Genomic DNA, 15,925 nt, shown 5'->3' with positions numbered 1-15,925 from the left:
GTAGCAGAAGCAGCTGAGTTCAATACACAAGTTTATCATAGTTGTGCCATGGGTGTTCACAACATACAAATAAGGTGTAAAACTCGCAGCTTCTGTTTTACTGATTTGGGGTGCACAGGGTTCACCATTATGCGATGGGTTTAATTTGTGTTTACATGGGGTATCTTGCTTTAAGGTGACCAGGAGCACAAACTGTGGGGAAGGTTAGCATCAAGTGTTTCTAGAATGTACTTGTTACACATATGGGATTTGATATCATGGTGGCACTATGGATTTATGCTTGATAAACATTGCTGATTGGTGTGCTGATAGGATTCTTTCCATAGCTTGTATTGTAGTCACCCCTGACAAAGGGAATCTTCCCAATATGCACTGGGTATATGCCATATTGGATGTAGTTTACACCGTCACACGATGTTGAAACAAGCCTGAAGTTGTTCTGTGTATGATTTTTTTAAATATTGTCATCTGCAAATAAAATATGGAAAATACGGAAATCTTCGCTTCATTTGGGTTCATATTCAAGACTATGACAAAACTGTGATAAAAATGTCAAAATAATGTTGGAGTGATGTCATTGCGGTTGCGCATCCTGGTACTGATTCACCATTTGGGTACTAGCTTTTTTGCAAAGGTCAATGATAATGCCATGAAATAAAACTGGTGGGAGCAACCGCCATTGATTCGAGCACGCGCTTATACGTGCAGCAAAAATATTTTTGTCTCCTGAGGACTAGAGTTTGGTGCATCCTCATCTCCCAGATGTGTTCAAAGCTGGTAATAGAGACTGGTAACTCCACTAATGTTCTTGAAAACTGAGCTAGCTGACTTACGGAAGGTGTACGCTCCCCTCACCAGTCTTCATCCTCACAAACTGCAATAGACATACCTCCTATTCCAGGTGTTGTGACTGCGCGCCAATCTTAAACCAGGACACTCGGTCTGTTAGGTGTGGCAAATGACACAAAGAAGCGGTGCTGGAGAAGGTTGCATTTGCTAAAGGACTCCTTGGTATCACTTTTTCCAGGAGGTGCTCCTTGTCTTCAATGGTCAAATGGTGCTGGCTACTCGTGCCTTTTGTCACAGCAGTCTGTGGATTCTGCGCTAATGGGGTTGTGGCAGGTCAGTTCCTTTTCTGGATCCTATCACTAAGCATACTACTCTGTATGAGGTTTCACTACTTTCCTTATCGAGATTCCTTTGTTGCAACAAGTACAACAAGCAGCTGCAACCATAGTATGCACCAAGTCTGCTAAGATGACCTAGTCACCTGCAAAGGCGTAAAGCAGACCTCTGCAGATCCAGGGACTGGGGTGTGGGGTGACACAGAAAGAGACTATGATACAGGAAAGCCATCCTCAGACCACAGAGGTACAGCCACAGATAAAAGATCTCAAGGACAGAGTTGGCTTCCTGCAGGAGGGTTGAGGGCAGGTTCAGACGTAGTAATATTTTCATATCAATTTTAATAATAATATTTTGGAGTGCAGTCTTGAATTCCTTTTCTGATGTCCCTCGTAAAGTGCGGGTCGCTCTAAATAAGGTGAGACACGATGTGTAATTTCTCTCCCTTACACCTTGAGTCCTGGGCTAAGCAGCCATCTAGGGAAACCTACCAAACCCAGACATTTCTGGAAACTAGGCACCCGGGGTTTCCAAAATGGTCCATTTTCGGTGGAAAAATTTGATGTGTTGATGTTGCGTTTTGGGCCATTTACTGGTGGGAGTACTAGGCCTACCCACACAAGTGAGGAACCATTTTTATCGGGAGACTTGAGGGAAATGCTAAGTGGGTGGAAGTTTGTGGCTCCCTGAAGCTTCCAGAACTGTTCATCACAGAAATGTGAGGAAAATCTGTTTTTTTTTTACAAGGTTTGAGGTTTGCAAGGGATTCTGGGTAGGAGAACCTGGTGAGAGCCACACAAGTCACCCCATCCTGGATTCCCCTGGTTGTCTAGTTATCAAAAATATACAGGTTTGCTAGGTTTCCCTAGTTCCCAGCTGAGCTAGGGTGCAAAATCCACAGCTAGTCACACTGCAAAAAAGGGCCCATTTTCAGTGGAAAAATGTGATGTATCCACGTTCCGTTTTGGGCCACTTCCTGTTGCGGGCAATAGTTCTAACCACACAAGTGAGGTACCAGTTTAATCGGGAGACTTAGGAGAACACAGAATATTAGAACAAGTGTTATTACCAAATGACTTTCTCTGCATTTCTGCCTTCCAAATGTATGACAGTATGTAAAAAATAAGTCATTTTGAAATATGCTCTCTAATTCACATGCTAGTATGGGTATCCACAGATCCGGAGATGTGCTAATAACAACTGCTTCTAAACTCCATATGTTGTTGCCATTTTGCAAATACATAGTTTTCGTTGATACCTATTTTTCACTCTCTATATTTTACCAAATGAACTCATGTATTCCCAGTACACAATGAAAAGCCATTGCAAGGCGCAGCCCAGTTACTGGCTCTGGGTACCTCGGGTTCTTGGTGAACCTACAAGTCCTTTATCTCTCGCAACCAGAAGGATCCTGCAGACGTAACAGTATATTGCTTTTAAAAAATCTGCCATACTTAGAAGTTACAGGTGAAAACATAGGCACAAATGGCTGTTTTTTTCACCTCAATATGAATTTGTATTTCAACTGTTACTTTCTATAGGAAAATGTTGACGGACCTACACAAGTGACCCCTGCGGAATTCAGAATTTTGTCTCCCATAGAACTTTTGCAGCCAGACTCCACGACGCCGGTATACGGGGAAGGCCCTTCGAATGGATCTGTTCCTTTCTCTCTGGCAGGACCCAAAGGATCCGACTCCCTCCCTTACTCTATGTACCTACTGAGATCAACTGTGGAGTACCCCAAGGATCCTCGCTCAGCCCCACGCTCTTCAACATCTACATGGCCCCCCTCGCCGCCATTATCAGACAGCATGGGCTCAGCATAGTATCTTACGCCGATGACACCCAGCTCATCCTCTCACTCACAAATAACCCCGTAGACACCAGACTCAACTTCCACGAAGGAATTAAAGATGTTGAAGCCTGGATGAGCAACAGCTGCCTAAAACTGAACAAATCCCTCCACAACATCAGACCCAAATACCTCAACGAAAGAGTCTCCTTCCATGTACCCAAAAGGAACCTCGCCCTGGCAGAGACCCCACAGATCTGCAGTACCAGAGCAGGTGGAAGGCCGTTCTCCTACGTTGAAGCAAAGACCTGGAAAGAGCTCCCAGTCAGCATCAGATGCTGCCCCACTCTGCACACCTTCAGGAAGTGCCTTAAGACCTGGCTTTTTGACTGATCCGGAACTGCACCCCCCTCTCCCCAGCACCTCCTCACGTGTGAGTAGCGCACTCACTAAGCTCCCTGATTGATTGAATCAGAGGACACAATTCACGTTGCAAGAACAGGAAGAAGAAGCGAACATCTATGAAGGATCACGATTAATCAAAGGGGTATGTCTCGTGCAAATTAAATACAAGTGAATTTAGAAAGAGAAGTGCAAGAAAAGGTGTGCCTCCATAATGTAAATATCAGGGAGAAGTGGACATTCACGAAGGGATGAGTATGAAAAGAGCATCTCTGAAGGTAAGAGCGGGTAAAATATGATAAGAAATTGCAGGATAAGGGATTACTGAACAGAAGTGCAGAACAACCCAGGTCAAACAGGATTACTTTAGAAGCCATCCCAGAGTCATTGGATAATCATCCAACTACCTTAGAAGTCATTTACACGTCATCAGACATCATCAAGCTCTTGAAGTCATCAGCAAGCTGCAGAAGCTCAGCCTGATGATTTGAGGATGACTTGAAAATGAGTATCTGCTGACTTTAGTAGGTGTCATTATTCGTGATGATCTGAGGATGACTTGTAAATGACTCTCCGATAACTTAACAAGATGACATTGTTCCTGATGACTTTGGGGTGATTTGAAAATAAGCATCTGAATACTTCAAAGGTACTACTGTGTTTTCAATCAGATGTTTTTGCGTCTGGTGATTTTAACAGGAATTGCATGTCCATTTAAAGAGCACGTCCACCACTTTGGTTTCAGTTTTCCAGAAAAATGCAAACTGTTGGATAATTGCACAATGAATTGCAGATAAACGTCTGACCTCCTGCAGCTGGGAGCCCCAAAACCCAAACACACCCTGAACCCCCAAATTAACCCTTGCACCCCAAAACCCAAACACACCTTGAACCCCAATATTAACCCTTGCACCCCAAAACCCAAACACACCCTAAACCCTAAAATTAACCCTGGCACCCCAAAACCCAAACACACCCTGAACCCCCAAATTAACCCTTGCACCCCAAAACCCAAACCCACCCTGAACCCCAATATTAACCCTTGCACCCCAAAACCCAAACTCACCCTAAACCCTAAAATTAACCCTGGCACTCCAAAACACCCTGAACCCCCACATTATCCCTTGCACCCCAAAACCCAAACACACCCTGAACCCCCAAATTAACCATTGCACCCCAAAACCCAAACACACCCTGAACCCCAATATTAACCCTTGCACCCCAAAACCCAAACACACCCTAAACCCCCAAATTAACCCTTACACCCCAAAACCCAAACACACCCTGAACCCCAATATTAACCCTTGCACCCCAAAACCCAAACTCACCCTAAACCCTAAAATTAACCCTGGCACCCCAAAACCCAAACACACCCTGAACCCCCAAATTAACCCTTGCTTGCCAAAACCCAAACACACCCTAAACCCTAAAATTAACCCTGGCACCGCAAAACCCAAACACACCCTAAACCCTAAAATTAACCCTGGCACCCCAAAACCCAAACACACTCTGAACCCCCAAATTAACCATTGCATCCCAAACACACCCTAAACCCTATAATTAACCATGGCACCCCAAAACCCAAACACACACTGAACCCCCAAATTAACCCTTGCACCCCAAAACCCAAACACACCCTGAACCCCCAAATTAACCCTTGCACCCAAAACCCAAACACACCCTAAACCCTAAAATTAACCCTGGCACCCCAAAACCCAGACACACCCTGAACCCCCAAATTAACCCTTGCACCCCAAAACCCAAACACACCCTAAACCCTAAAATTAACCCTGGCACCCCAAAACCCAAACACACCCTGAACCCCCAAATTAACCCTTGCACCCCAAAACCCAAACACACCCTGATCCCCAATATAAAATTAACCCTGGCACCCCAAAACCCAAACACAACCTGAACCCTCAAATTAACCCTTGCACCCCAAACCCAAAAATTAACACTGGCACCCCAAAACCCAAACACACCCTGAACCCCCAAACCCACCCTAAACCCTAAAATTAACCCTGGCATCCCAAACCCCAAACACACCCTGAACCCCCAAATTAACCCTTGCACACCAAACACAAACACACCCTAAACCCTAATATTAACCCTTGTACCCTAAAACCCAAACGCACCCTGAACCCCCAAATTAACCCTTGCACCCCAAAACCCAAACACACTCTGATCCCCAATATAAAATTAACCCTGGCACCCCAAAACCCAAACACACCCTGAACCCCCAAATTAACCCTTGCACCCCAAACCCAAAAATTAACCCTGGCACCCCAAAACCCAAACACACCCTGAACCCCCAAACCCACCCTAAACCCTAAAATTAACCCTGGCACCCCAAAACCCAAACACACCCTGAACCCCCAAATTAACCCTTGCACACCAAACACACCCTAAACCCTAATATTAACCCTTGTACCCCAAAACACAAACCCACCCTCAACCCTAAAATGACCATGTACGCCCTAAAATCCAAAAGCCCTACAAACCCCCAAACTGTTTATGAATGCGGAATGCCGGGAGGCGCTGCTGTGATTGCAAATGATACTTTCTGTACCCCCAGGCTGCACTTCCTTCTTAGAGTATTTCCATAAACACATATGGGCAGATTTACAAGCCTCTTGCGCCACTTTTGCGTCACTTTTAACATGGGGAAAGTGACGCAAAAGTGGCGTAAGGTTCTTGTAAATCTGCCTCATAGTTTAGTGGAATCCAATTGTTAGACTCATTAAACAACTGCGGACAGACCTTCTCATGGCCCGAGGAATAGGTCTTGCAAAGGAAAACAAGCTTTGTAGTCATGGTGACTGCCGAATTCACTCCATCACAATACTAAAATACATTTTTAAAAAGCACAGCTACCTCGAACATAATGCCAAAATCACCTCCTGTAAACCAACAGTTTTCCGGCTGGCTGGGACTCGAACCGCAGGTCCTCAATGGAGAGCAGCTCTCTCACCTTTGCATATACCTGAAGCCGGAGGATTCCTCTTGCAAAAGCCTACGCACATCCGGGAGCGCCAGAAGTTACGTCATTGTTCTGCGGCAAGATCGAAGACCGCCGTGAGTGCAATGGAAAAGGGACAGATGGATTGGCATCGGTCTCTTTATTTTTCCAACTCTACTTCCTTCATCGATTCCAGCGTATACTCAGGTAAGTGCTGCAGCTGTTACCAGGGGGTAGATGTTAGTCCATCGGGCGAAGCTCCACGCTATATCTGCACGCGCCCATCCTGGGTCAGAGCCCCCATGCATAGCGCTGCCTTTCTTTAAAAAAAAAGAGCAGCATCGATTCTCCGCTCTCGGTCCCAGCTGCTCAATTTCCGTCCCAGACCAGCTTCCTCATTTTTCGGAAAGCACGAGTTTTCATTAAGGGGCCAAATTCAGACGCAGCTCCCTGCATGTGTGTGCTTCGTACGTGTTATAATGAATGCCTGTGTTGCAATGTGTGTGCATTATGTGTGTTTGATGTTTGTCTGTATCAGCCTGCCTGCTTGTTTAATATGCACCTTTTGTGTTTGAGCATGTGTAGTTTTGTGTATGTGTGACGTAGTGCGTGCCTGTGTAAGTTGTGGAAAATTGCAAAAAGCCTAAATAATGTGTTTTACAGCAAGTTCTTCGCCGTAAGGAAAAATAAATCACTGCCCGTGTATTGTAGGTCCCATGTTGGTTCCAAGTGTACCTGCGTGTATTCTAGATTGTCGACCAAATGGAACAGTTTTCGATCAACTGAAAAGTTGTCAATCAAAGAAGGCTAAACGCATTTATTTATGTGAATACTGTATATTGTTGAGCATTACTTGTGTCCTTGCAACTTGTAGTGAGCTTTCATTACTAAATGAATGTGTGCTCTATTGTTGAATCCTGGTCACGTTCCCCAAGTTGTGTAGTGTGCAGAGCAGCACATCTTCTAAAACACTGGCAGTTTTCATGGATGCGTTTCAAAGCATAAGGATAAATGCTTCAAATAACTTAGCCGTTGTAATGCTGGTTTCTTATTTTGTTTGAATGAAATGAAAATGTGACTTGTAGAGCGCTGCAGCTGCCCTTTGCTATTTGTGTAATTGAAAGGGCAGGTTGCCTGTGGCGATTGAGGTTTACCTCCTATTTAGGAAACGTAGTCAGACGCATTCCAACATCTTGCAATATCTACTTTTGCAAATCTGGCTATCATTCTGGTTTCGTTCCATGTGCATGCAATGTTTTTAACTCGTTTGTATATATTATTAAGACAGGGCCAATTACGTATTCCCTGTTTGCGCTAATTTACCTTGACCGCTAAGATCTCTGTAAAAATGAAGCCGGTCTTGTTACATCTGCCACTATCGATCCCAGCCATATATTATCCAGTTACAACCTGACCTACTGCTAAAGTATTGAGGCAGAGGGATCGAGCCCTAAGATAAATCGCATTAATATTTCCTAATAATTCCAGCCCATTGGGTTTCAATCATGGCCAAGCGGCACTCTGCCCCAGGAGCCTGCGTGTCCTGGTGGCGGTGTTTACACAGCGGCTGAGACGCGGTAAATCATCTACCTGCCTTAATGGAGGATTATGTATTACCTCGAGCTGGGGTCTCGATGGGAGCTGCGCAGGCAGCATTTCCAACCAAGCATCGTGGCCCAATGCTTTTCTCTCTCTCCTTCTCTCTCCTTCTCTCTCCTTTTCTCTCCTCTCTTGCATTCTCTCTCCCACTTCCAGCATTCAACTGCCTCGGATCATGTGTTAAATATTTATACGGTGAAAGCACGCACAAGTTGCAGTAACACGTGCCTTCCCCATTGATTGAGATCTTATAAGAGGTTTCCCCATGCCCTCTTCTCGTTTGAACTGCGGGTACTGCATGTGTCAACGAGGTATGGGATCCCTTTATGTTAAATTGCATCTCTTACCAAACTTCCAAACACCTCTGGCAAAACACTTATAAGGTCCCAGAGGGGAGACCTATTGGCTATGCCAATGCTTTTGCTTTATGTATTTGCCATTGTAATGTCTTTTTGTTTCATTTATAAAGCCATTACATATTGCACAATTAACGTACAATACTACTAGCAAAGCTAATACTTTTAGCTTAATAAAAGGTGAAACCTATTGCATTTTTAACGCTTGTCCTTTCATGTTGGGGTGCCGGTGGGCAGAGGGTAGCAGGCATCTGACTCCCTATGCATCTGTGGGGATAGGTAACTTTCCCGTCACAAACCCCGTGTGAAAGTTCACTTATTGATAGTTCTTCTATTTCTCTCACAATGCCTCTACTTTGCTATTGCTATTTGCCCTGAGCAGCAAGACCTAAGCATACACTCTGGCTCTCCAAAACTAAAGTTGATTATTAGGTAATTTCCTCAATGGCCTTCAGTGCATGCCCAAACACGTCTTTGTAGTCCAACATCTAGGCATATTAGATAGAAATTGCACCAGGTCAGTGTACTTTTTGGGGTGCTTTTCTCCAATGAAATCTGCTAATCAGTTTGATATGCTTTGTATTTTACCTCTGAAACTTCTACCACACACAAACTAATTCCTGATTTTTATATCTAGCAGGACATAATCATGGTTTCATTCAACGTCCTGTTTTTCACTTGCGATCATTCTGTGTGTGTTCGAAAAGATGGTGACTTCCTGCTTTTGGACAATCCCGGGGAAGTTATTTGTAAATGGCTGGTCGAAAATCTAGATGAAGCTGGTAGGCCAATCACCGAAGAGAGAGATTTTAAAGCTATGATTCTGTTCCAATCATCTGTTAAGCACAATAAGTAAACCTTTATAATAAGTTTGCAACTGCAGGATAACAGTACAAATTACCAACCTGTTAAAGTAAAAACCTACATTTGTGATTAATTAATCCAATAATGGACAGTAAAAATGAACATGCATGTCCCCACATATGCCTTGGATTGCTCTCCAGAGACAAATGTAACACTTATGAAAAGGACTGAAACGTTTAGCTTGTGGCACTACTATATGGCATCCATTTTTGGATAAACTATTTTATTTAGGCAACTTTCTTCAGGAGGTTCAAGTTCAGGCTTACAATGTGTACTGTCCATTAAGGAAAACTTACTTACTTGGTTATGGATAGATTGTACATTTGTCCTTTATTATCAATACCTCTTTATTTAAATATTATGGCTAGAGCGTGAATATATATTGCAAGTGGTCAATGTGTTTTTATCTGTTTTGAAGTTTATATGTAAATATATATATTTTTTCTCTTGCTTTTTTTTTTAGTGAAGAAACAGTGTCTAATGATTCCGGATATTTTTCAAGAGATAATTGCAAGCTATTCTGCCACAACAGAGGGTCTGAAACGGGTGTTACTTCAAAGGGCACTGGAGGAAAAGCAGATGTTAATGGACTGTGACAATCGGGGAAGCGCTGGTAGACTTAAGAGGGGGTTACGCGAACTACAAGAGGAAGAAATTGCAGAGAAAAGATGCAAGGACAAAAAAGCCAAGCAGAGTGGACTGGATTATATAAGAGTTGGTAACAAAGCTCATGCTGAAAGCACAACTTCTCAGCCTGGTGATGCAAGTTTGCGGATGAGTTTGCAGAAACTTGAAAACCTGGCCCTTTTAGCAGGGATGGCTAGTGTCCTTCATCAAAAATCCACAACTAAAAATTACGCATCAGACCGTGAAAATGAACTTGTCTTGGAGTCCCCGCTTAAATCCAAATATCAAGGACCAAAACATGCCTCCCTTTCACCACGTCATCCTAGAGCATGGGTACTCATAGTACGGCCCTTCCCTGGCGGCCCGCGGACCTTGCAGACATCCTACCAATGTATTTTTTTTTCTTTTAAAGATTGTCTGCTGCAGCGCGACTCTGAGAGTCTCTGCTGCTCTGTGGGGGCCAGGGTCGGGTGATTCTCACTTAGCCAGAGTGGAGCTGCAGGGGCCTAAGATGAGGTGGAATACAACAAAGCCTCATTAGCATTCAAATGGCCTTTAAATACCTGTGAAGTGCTTGGGTGCGGCTGTGTGTGTCGGGAAGCTGTCTCACCCGGGGCTGACACACAGGCAGGGTGAGGTGACAGAGAGAAGTCGAGGGACATAGACAGAGGGAGGGATGGAAAGAGAGGGAGACAGAGGGAGAGAAGGAAAGGGAGGGAGAGAGAGGGGAGAGGGAAAGGGAGGGAGAGGGACTCAGAGAAAGGGAGACAGAGGGAGGGCGGCGACAGAGGACGACGGAGGGAGTGAGGACGACGGAGGGAGTGAGGACGACGGAGGGAGTGAGGGCGACGGAGGGAGTGAGGGCGACGGAGGGAGTGAGGGCGACGGAGGGAGTGAGGGCGACGGAGGGAGTGAGGGCGACGGAGGGAGTGAGGGCGACGGAGGGAGTGAGGGCGACGGAGTGTGGGTGAGGGAGTGTGGGCGGGGGAATGACAGACAGAGGGAGGGAGACGGAAGGAGGGAGAGAGAGTGAGAGAGGGAGTGAGTGTGAGAGAGAGAGGGAGTGAGAGAGAGAGGGAGATAGAGGGAGTGTGAGAGAGAGGGAGTGTGAGAGAGAGGGAGTGTGAGAGAGAGGGAGTGAGAGAGACAGACAGGGAGGGATCAAGGGAGGGAGAGAGGGATGGAGGGAGAGAGCGAGGGAGGGAGCGGGGGATTGGGAGAGCGAGGGATGGAGAGAAAGAGGGAGGGAGGGAGATAGATGTGTGTATGCCGAGTGTGGTGGCGCTGTCGAAGAAGGCATCCGCTGCAGGGACCTGTGATCAACCTCATGGTCATAGGTTTTTTTGTTGATCTAGCCCCTCCCCCACTGACCCCGCCCCCACCGGTGCGGCCCTCGGAAACAAACCACACTGTAAATTTGGCCCCTGAGAGAAAGTTTGTGAGTACCCATGTCCTAGAGTAATCAACACTTTCTGAAAATATAATGGGGCCATTCTGATGTAATCGATAGCCATCCTGAAGCTGTCATAGGATCATCCAGGAATAATCCACACTCATCCAGAAATTGTCATGGGATCATTCCAAAGTAATCCACTTCCATCCTGGAGCGGTTATATGATCATCCTGTAATAATTGACAGTCATCCTTAAATTAGCTAGAACCCATCCTGGAGTAATTCTCACTCATCCTGAAGTTGTCAATTAGTATTCGTGGAGTTGTAAAAGGTAATCACTCCCTGCCAGTAGAAGTCATCAGAACACCATCCTACTGTAGTTTTTGTGATGAGTCTAGGTTTGTCATCACATTTACATTTTTCGTCCTACAGGCATACTTCAGGATGACTTCCCCAGATAATTGCAGGAATAGCCTGACTGTAATCATCAGATGAGTCCAGAATGACTCCAGGATGATCTTCCTTTTTGACATGGGAAGGCAGCATCCCAGAAGGAAAACGCAAAAACAGAACATGCCCTAGTAAAAAATTCAGGAAGAAGGCTTTTCTAATGAAATCACAGAGGAGGGTGTCATTGGTGAGAGTGTAACTGAAAAGAATTCAACACTGATCTGCGCTTTATATGGACCCAGATACGTAGTGTAGCGACTGTAAAAATAAATAGAGAATGCAGGATACCCAAGAAGAGGAGGGTGCCTCCGCTAAGAATGATAAACAGGAAATCCCTAGAAAACCAGGGGTCTTTTCTCAGAAGGAACCCCTCGAATAGAAAGGGAGTTCGATATGATATAATAAGGAATGGTCAAAAAATAAAACGGTTTGCTGAAGGCACACAATTGATAAAATTATCAACGGAGCGACCACTGACAAGAGAGGGCTGCGATCCTGGAAGATGCCAGCGAGCACAAATAGAATATCGCTAGGGGTACCTGATTAGTGCCATCTTTTCCGTTATAATATGAGTATTTACTTTGGTTGCGGAGTCGCAGGCGTTGGCTTAGTGTGACCACCAAGAAGTTCATTTTAGGCAGAGGTTGGCAGGGCTGAGGAGCCTTAAATATGTTGTACTTATCAGCTCCTTCAGAAAAATACTGTTTTACTACGACTCATAATCACATTAAATCATGCTGCAAGGTTTTCTCCGTTCACATTCTCCTTTGAAATTCCATCGGAGCTTATCACCTCTGGGTTCTAGCTGCATTGCACCAAGCTTAGTGATATATTCTCTTAAGAGTAGCATGTCCTGAAGAGGAGCAAAGGCAAGCATAAGGGGCAACCTGTGATCCGTCCTTTTGAGAAGGCAAAGCAGTATCCCCTCGCTAGCCCAGAGGGGCATTATACTCCCCGTCTCAGACACGCCCAAGGATCTTGAATTTGGAGAGGGGGGGAAAAAAAATCACACCAAGCGGGGTAATAAACTCGGCGCATCGCTCACATTCATCACACCGTACCTGCTAATCAGGTAAGCCACAGTTACACAGCCAGACTGCTGTACAACACCTTCCTCTTTCTAGTTCCAGCAGAGCCACGTCTGTTTACGGCGGAAGTAACGTAGACCGGGTGCAAGGACTAGAGGCGTGGAGAGGACCTAGTGTGGGCGGGACCACAACTGAGAGGACATGCCCGTCTCCCTCACTTCCGAGACTCCAATCTGTCACGGAGCTCAAGGTTATCAGTTAGCGGTCTAGAATGTTCCAGTAAACGAGTCTGACAACAAGGCGTACCACGTGCTGTGGCGTCAGAAGAATTTCATTGGTCCTAATCCACACCGGGGCTAACAAATGGAATGGTAACTCCATCCCCGACACAGGTAGATTACGATTCCAAGAAAGTAGTCTACAAAATAATTACATAAAAAGTAACGTGTTTTTAGTAATAACGAAATTAGTAGTCTGTTCACTGCCACCTGTTAAGCGCCAAGGTGCAGCTCTAATCTAGATCGTCATCACTTTCAAAGAGTACATACAGCACGTGTTAAATATAGGCATCCCCAACCCACCCCTGAGCCATTTTAGGTCGAGCCTGGCCACAAAAGACCTTTTTATTTATTTTTATTTAGTGCATTTTTATAAAGCGCGGGCAGTACCCGAAGATGTCCGAGCTCTGTACGATAGAGCTAGTTACGCTACAAGAGAAAAGTGCTACAAAATAGAACATTACAAAGACTAAAAATGAAGGGTACACAAACACAAAATCCAACACAGCACGCAGGGGTGAGGAATGTACAGGAAAAAATACAAATTGACAATGAAGAGCAAACTTCCAAGAGGGGCCTGTGATGTTGATGTTCACTTATTTTCTTCCCCTGTTTCTTTAAATAGCCATACTCATGTCTCTTAGTTCTTTTATTAGGATTCTATATTCTGGAATGTTTATTACACTGTGAGTCAGTTGACTCTGTTCGTTTGTGGGTGAGGTTTAAATAAACCTACGCTTAAGCAAACCTGCTTCCAGTTCCTTTACTTTGCTGTAAAAGACACCACATAAATTGGCGACGATTGGAAATGAAAACCAACCTCAACACGAACAAAGAATACTAGCAAGAACTCCATTGAACGTCTCTCCTCCAGCGGCTGATAAAACAAAGGAAGCATTGTCTTCCCAGCGGCAGTCCTTCTGGAAATTGACTCTTCTATCCTTAGAGTTAATGGTGAGGAGTAGGCGGGAGGTTTATTTGTTAAATTAAGTATCGGGAAGACTTGTAAAAAAGAAACGAGAAGGGAAATGTCCGTTACGCCAGAGGGAATTCTGAAGTGACGAGCGTTCGCTGCTCTGCGTGTCAATGACGTATCTCTTCCGCTTGTCATTGACGTATTGCTGTGGTTGCTAGAGAGAGAGCATTGTGACGTACGCGTGCAGCTCTGCGTGTCACTGACTCACCTCTGCGTTTCACGAAGGAGGAAGGCATTGTGACGTTTCTCCTTCAGCTCTGACTCATCTCTTCATTGCACGGAGGAGAAAAGCTTTGTGACGTATCTTTTTCAGCACACTTTGTCTTGTTTCTTCTCTTCGTGTTTCAGTCTGAGTTTTCCCAGCGGTTCAGCAAGATTTATCTTGCAGTCCAGTGACTCATCTGATATATAAGAAAATGTAAACTACATTAAAAAAAAAACATTATTTAATCTATAAAAGCACTACTGCTTGGATCGTTTTTTCAACAGAGTATTTCAACATTATAAACTAATTATAATAAGAAAAGAAGTGAAAACTTATACATTTCACCTTTAAAAAAAAAAGTGGACTATAGTCTTTGTTTTTAATTCAATTTATTTATTGCAAAAAAAATGCAAAACGTTACACAACCAGCATTTTTCTTGACCAGCCCTGGTGAACCGAACGTAAAGTGGAAAAAATGGTAGAAAATTTTAGCAAATTATGCAAGAGTTTGTGGTCCAAATTGTGGTCTAGCGAAGGTTTCTCAAGAAACCTTCGCTAGACCCTGCGGATCTATCCAATTACAGACCAATCTCGCTACTCCCCTGGATAGGTAAGGTCGCCGAGAAGCTAGCGAACAAAAAGCTGTCACACTTCCTAGAAGCAAACCAACTCCTCAAAAACTCACAGACAGGCTATAGACCAGGTCAGGGCACTGACACCGCTCTCCTCGCAGCAGTAGAGAAGACCAGGGAAATTATCGATACAGGAGGATCAGTGGCAGTGGTCCTCCTAGACCTGAGCGCGGCCTTCGACACGGTCAGCCACCAGGTCCTAACCCAACGTCTAGATAACAGCGGAGTGAAAGACAGAGCGCTGAAATGGCTCACGTCCTTTCTCTCCCGACGCTCCTTCCAAGTCTGGGAAGGTGAAAGCCGCTCCCCCTCCATCCCCCTCCGATGTGGTGTGCCACAGGGCTCATCACTAAGCCCCACGTTGTTTAACGTGTATATGGCCCCACTGGAGGAGCTGGTCTCACCATTTGGAGTCACCATCGTCAGCTATGCTGACGATACTCAGCTGGTGGTGACGCTTTCCCACCCCAAGCTAGAGCCTTCCAATCTCTGTGACTGCCTCTCCAATGTCCATCAATGGATGAGTGACTCAGCCCTAAAATTAAATGGATCAAAAACGGAGATCCTGCTCCTAGGACACAAAACCATGAACCTTCCCCCTAACATCTGGCCCGCCTGTATGGGTGAACCCCCTACCCCCAAGACGGAGGTTAAGAGTCTGGGAGTGTGGTTGGAGACAGATCTCACCTTCAGAACACAGGCAAGAAAAACGGCCGGCATCTGCTATGGCCTACTCAGATCATGCAGAAAGGTGCTCCCCCTACTCCCATTCCAGTCCCGACTTCTGCTGATCCAAGGCCTAATTTTATCCAGGCTGGACTACAGCAACGCCATTTACCTGGGAGCACCGGAATCCACTCTCCAAACATTGCAAAAAACCCAGAATGCCGCAGCCCGACTACTTACGAATACTCCAGCCAGAACATCAGCCAAACCTGCACTGAGGAAGCTCCACTGGCTCCCAGTTAGGGAGAGAGTAACTTTCAAGGCCCTGTGCTTGGCCCACAAGGTACTGCACAACGCAGGCCCCCCAATTCTCAACAACTGGATCACACCCTACAGACCTACGAGAGCGCTTCGGTCAGAACATGGAAACCTTATCATGATTCCCAGGGTGAAGAAGGCCCGTGCAGGTGGCCGCCGCTTCTCAGTCAATACAGCAAAAAAATGGAACGCGCTCCCCCCGAGTCTCAGAGCGGAACCAAACCTCCTACGATTCAGGAAGTCCCTTAAAAC

The 15,925-nt window shown here is 45.3% G+C and overlaps 2 protein-coding genes across 4 annotated transcripts in view; one reads left to right on the top strand and one right to left on the bottom strand.

Moving 5' to 3' along the window:
• SS18L2 (SS18 like 2) overlaps window positions 1-6,412 on the bottom strand; it is an 87,938-nt gene extending 81,526 nt beyond the window's left edge. Inside the window, exon 1 of one of the 3 annotated variants that reach the window (XM_086945150.1) lies at window positions 6,294-6,412. The gene's annotated coding sequence lies outside the window, so the exon portion shown is untranslated. Of the gene's footprint in view, window positions 1-6,196 lie in introns of all 3 variants that reach the window. The other 2 variants (XM_086945149.1, XM_086945148.1) reach the window with 2 other exon arrangements.
• LOC147674086 (uncharacterized) lies at window positions 6,380-10,413 on the top strand. Its single transcript, XM_086945560.1, has 4 exons — window positions 6,380-6,488; window positions 8,874-9,088; window positions 9,241-9,248; window positions 9,564-10,413. The coding sequence occupies exons 2-4, from the start codon at window positions 8,886-8,888 to the stop codon at window positions 10,199-10,201; spliced, it is 849 nt and encodes a 282-aa protein (XP_086801686.1). The 5' UTR covers window positions 6,380-6,488; window positions 8,874-8,885; the 3' UTR covers window positions 10,202-10,413.
• The last annotated feature ends 5,512 nt before the right edge of the window (window positions 10,414-15,925 follow it).

Source organism: Lissotriton vulgaris, chromosome 12 (genome assembly GCF_964263255.1).
Source record: "Lissotriton vulgaris chromosome 12, aLisVul1.2, whole genome shotgun sequence".
Classification (NCBI taxonomy): Eukaryota; Metazoa; Chordata; class Amphibia; order Caudata; family Salamandridae; genus Lissotriton; species Lissotriton vulgaris.
This window is presented reverse-complemented; position numbering and strand designations above follow the sequence as displayed.

Excerpts from the sequence above, each read along its gene's own strand:
- LOC147674086 (XM_086945560.1), top strand. The coding sequence starts at position 8,886 with ATGGTTTCATTCAACGTCCTGTTTTTCACTTGCGATCATTCTGTGTGT.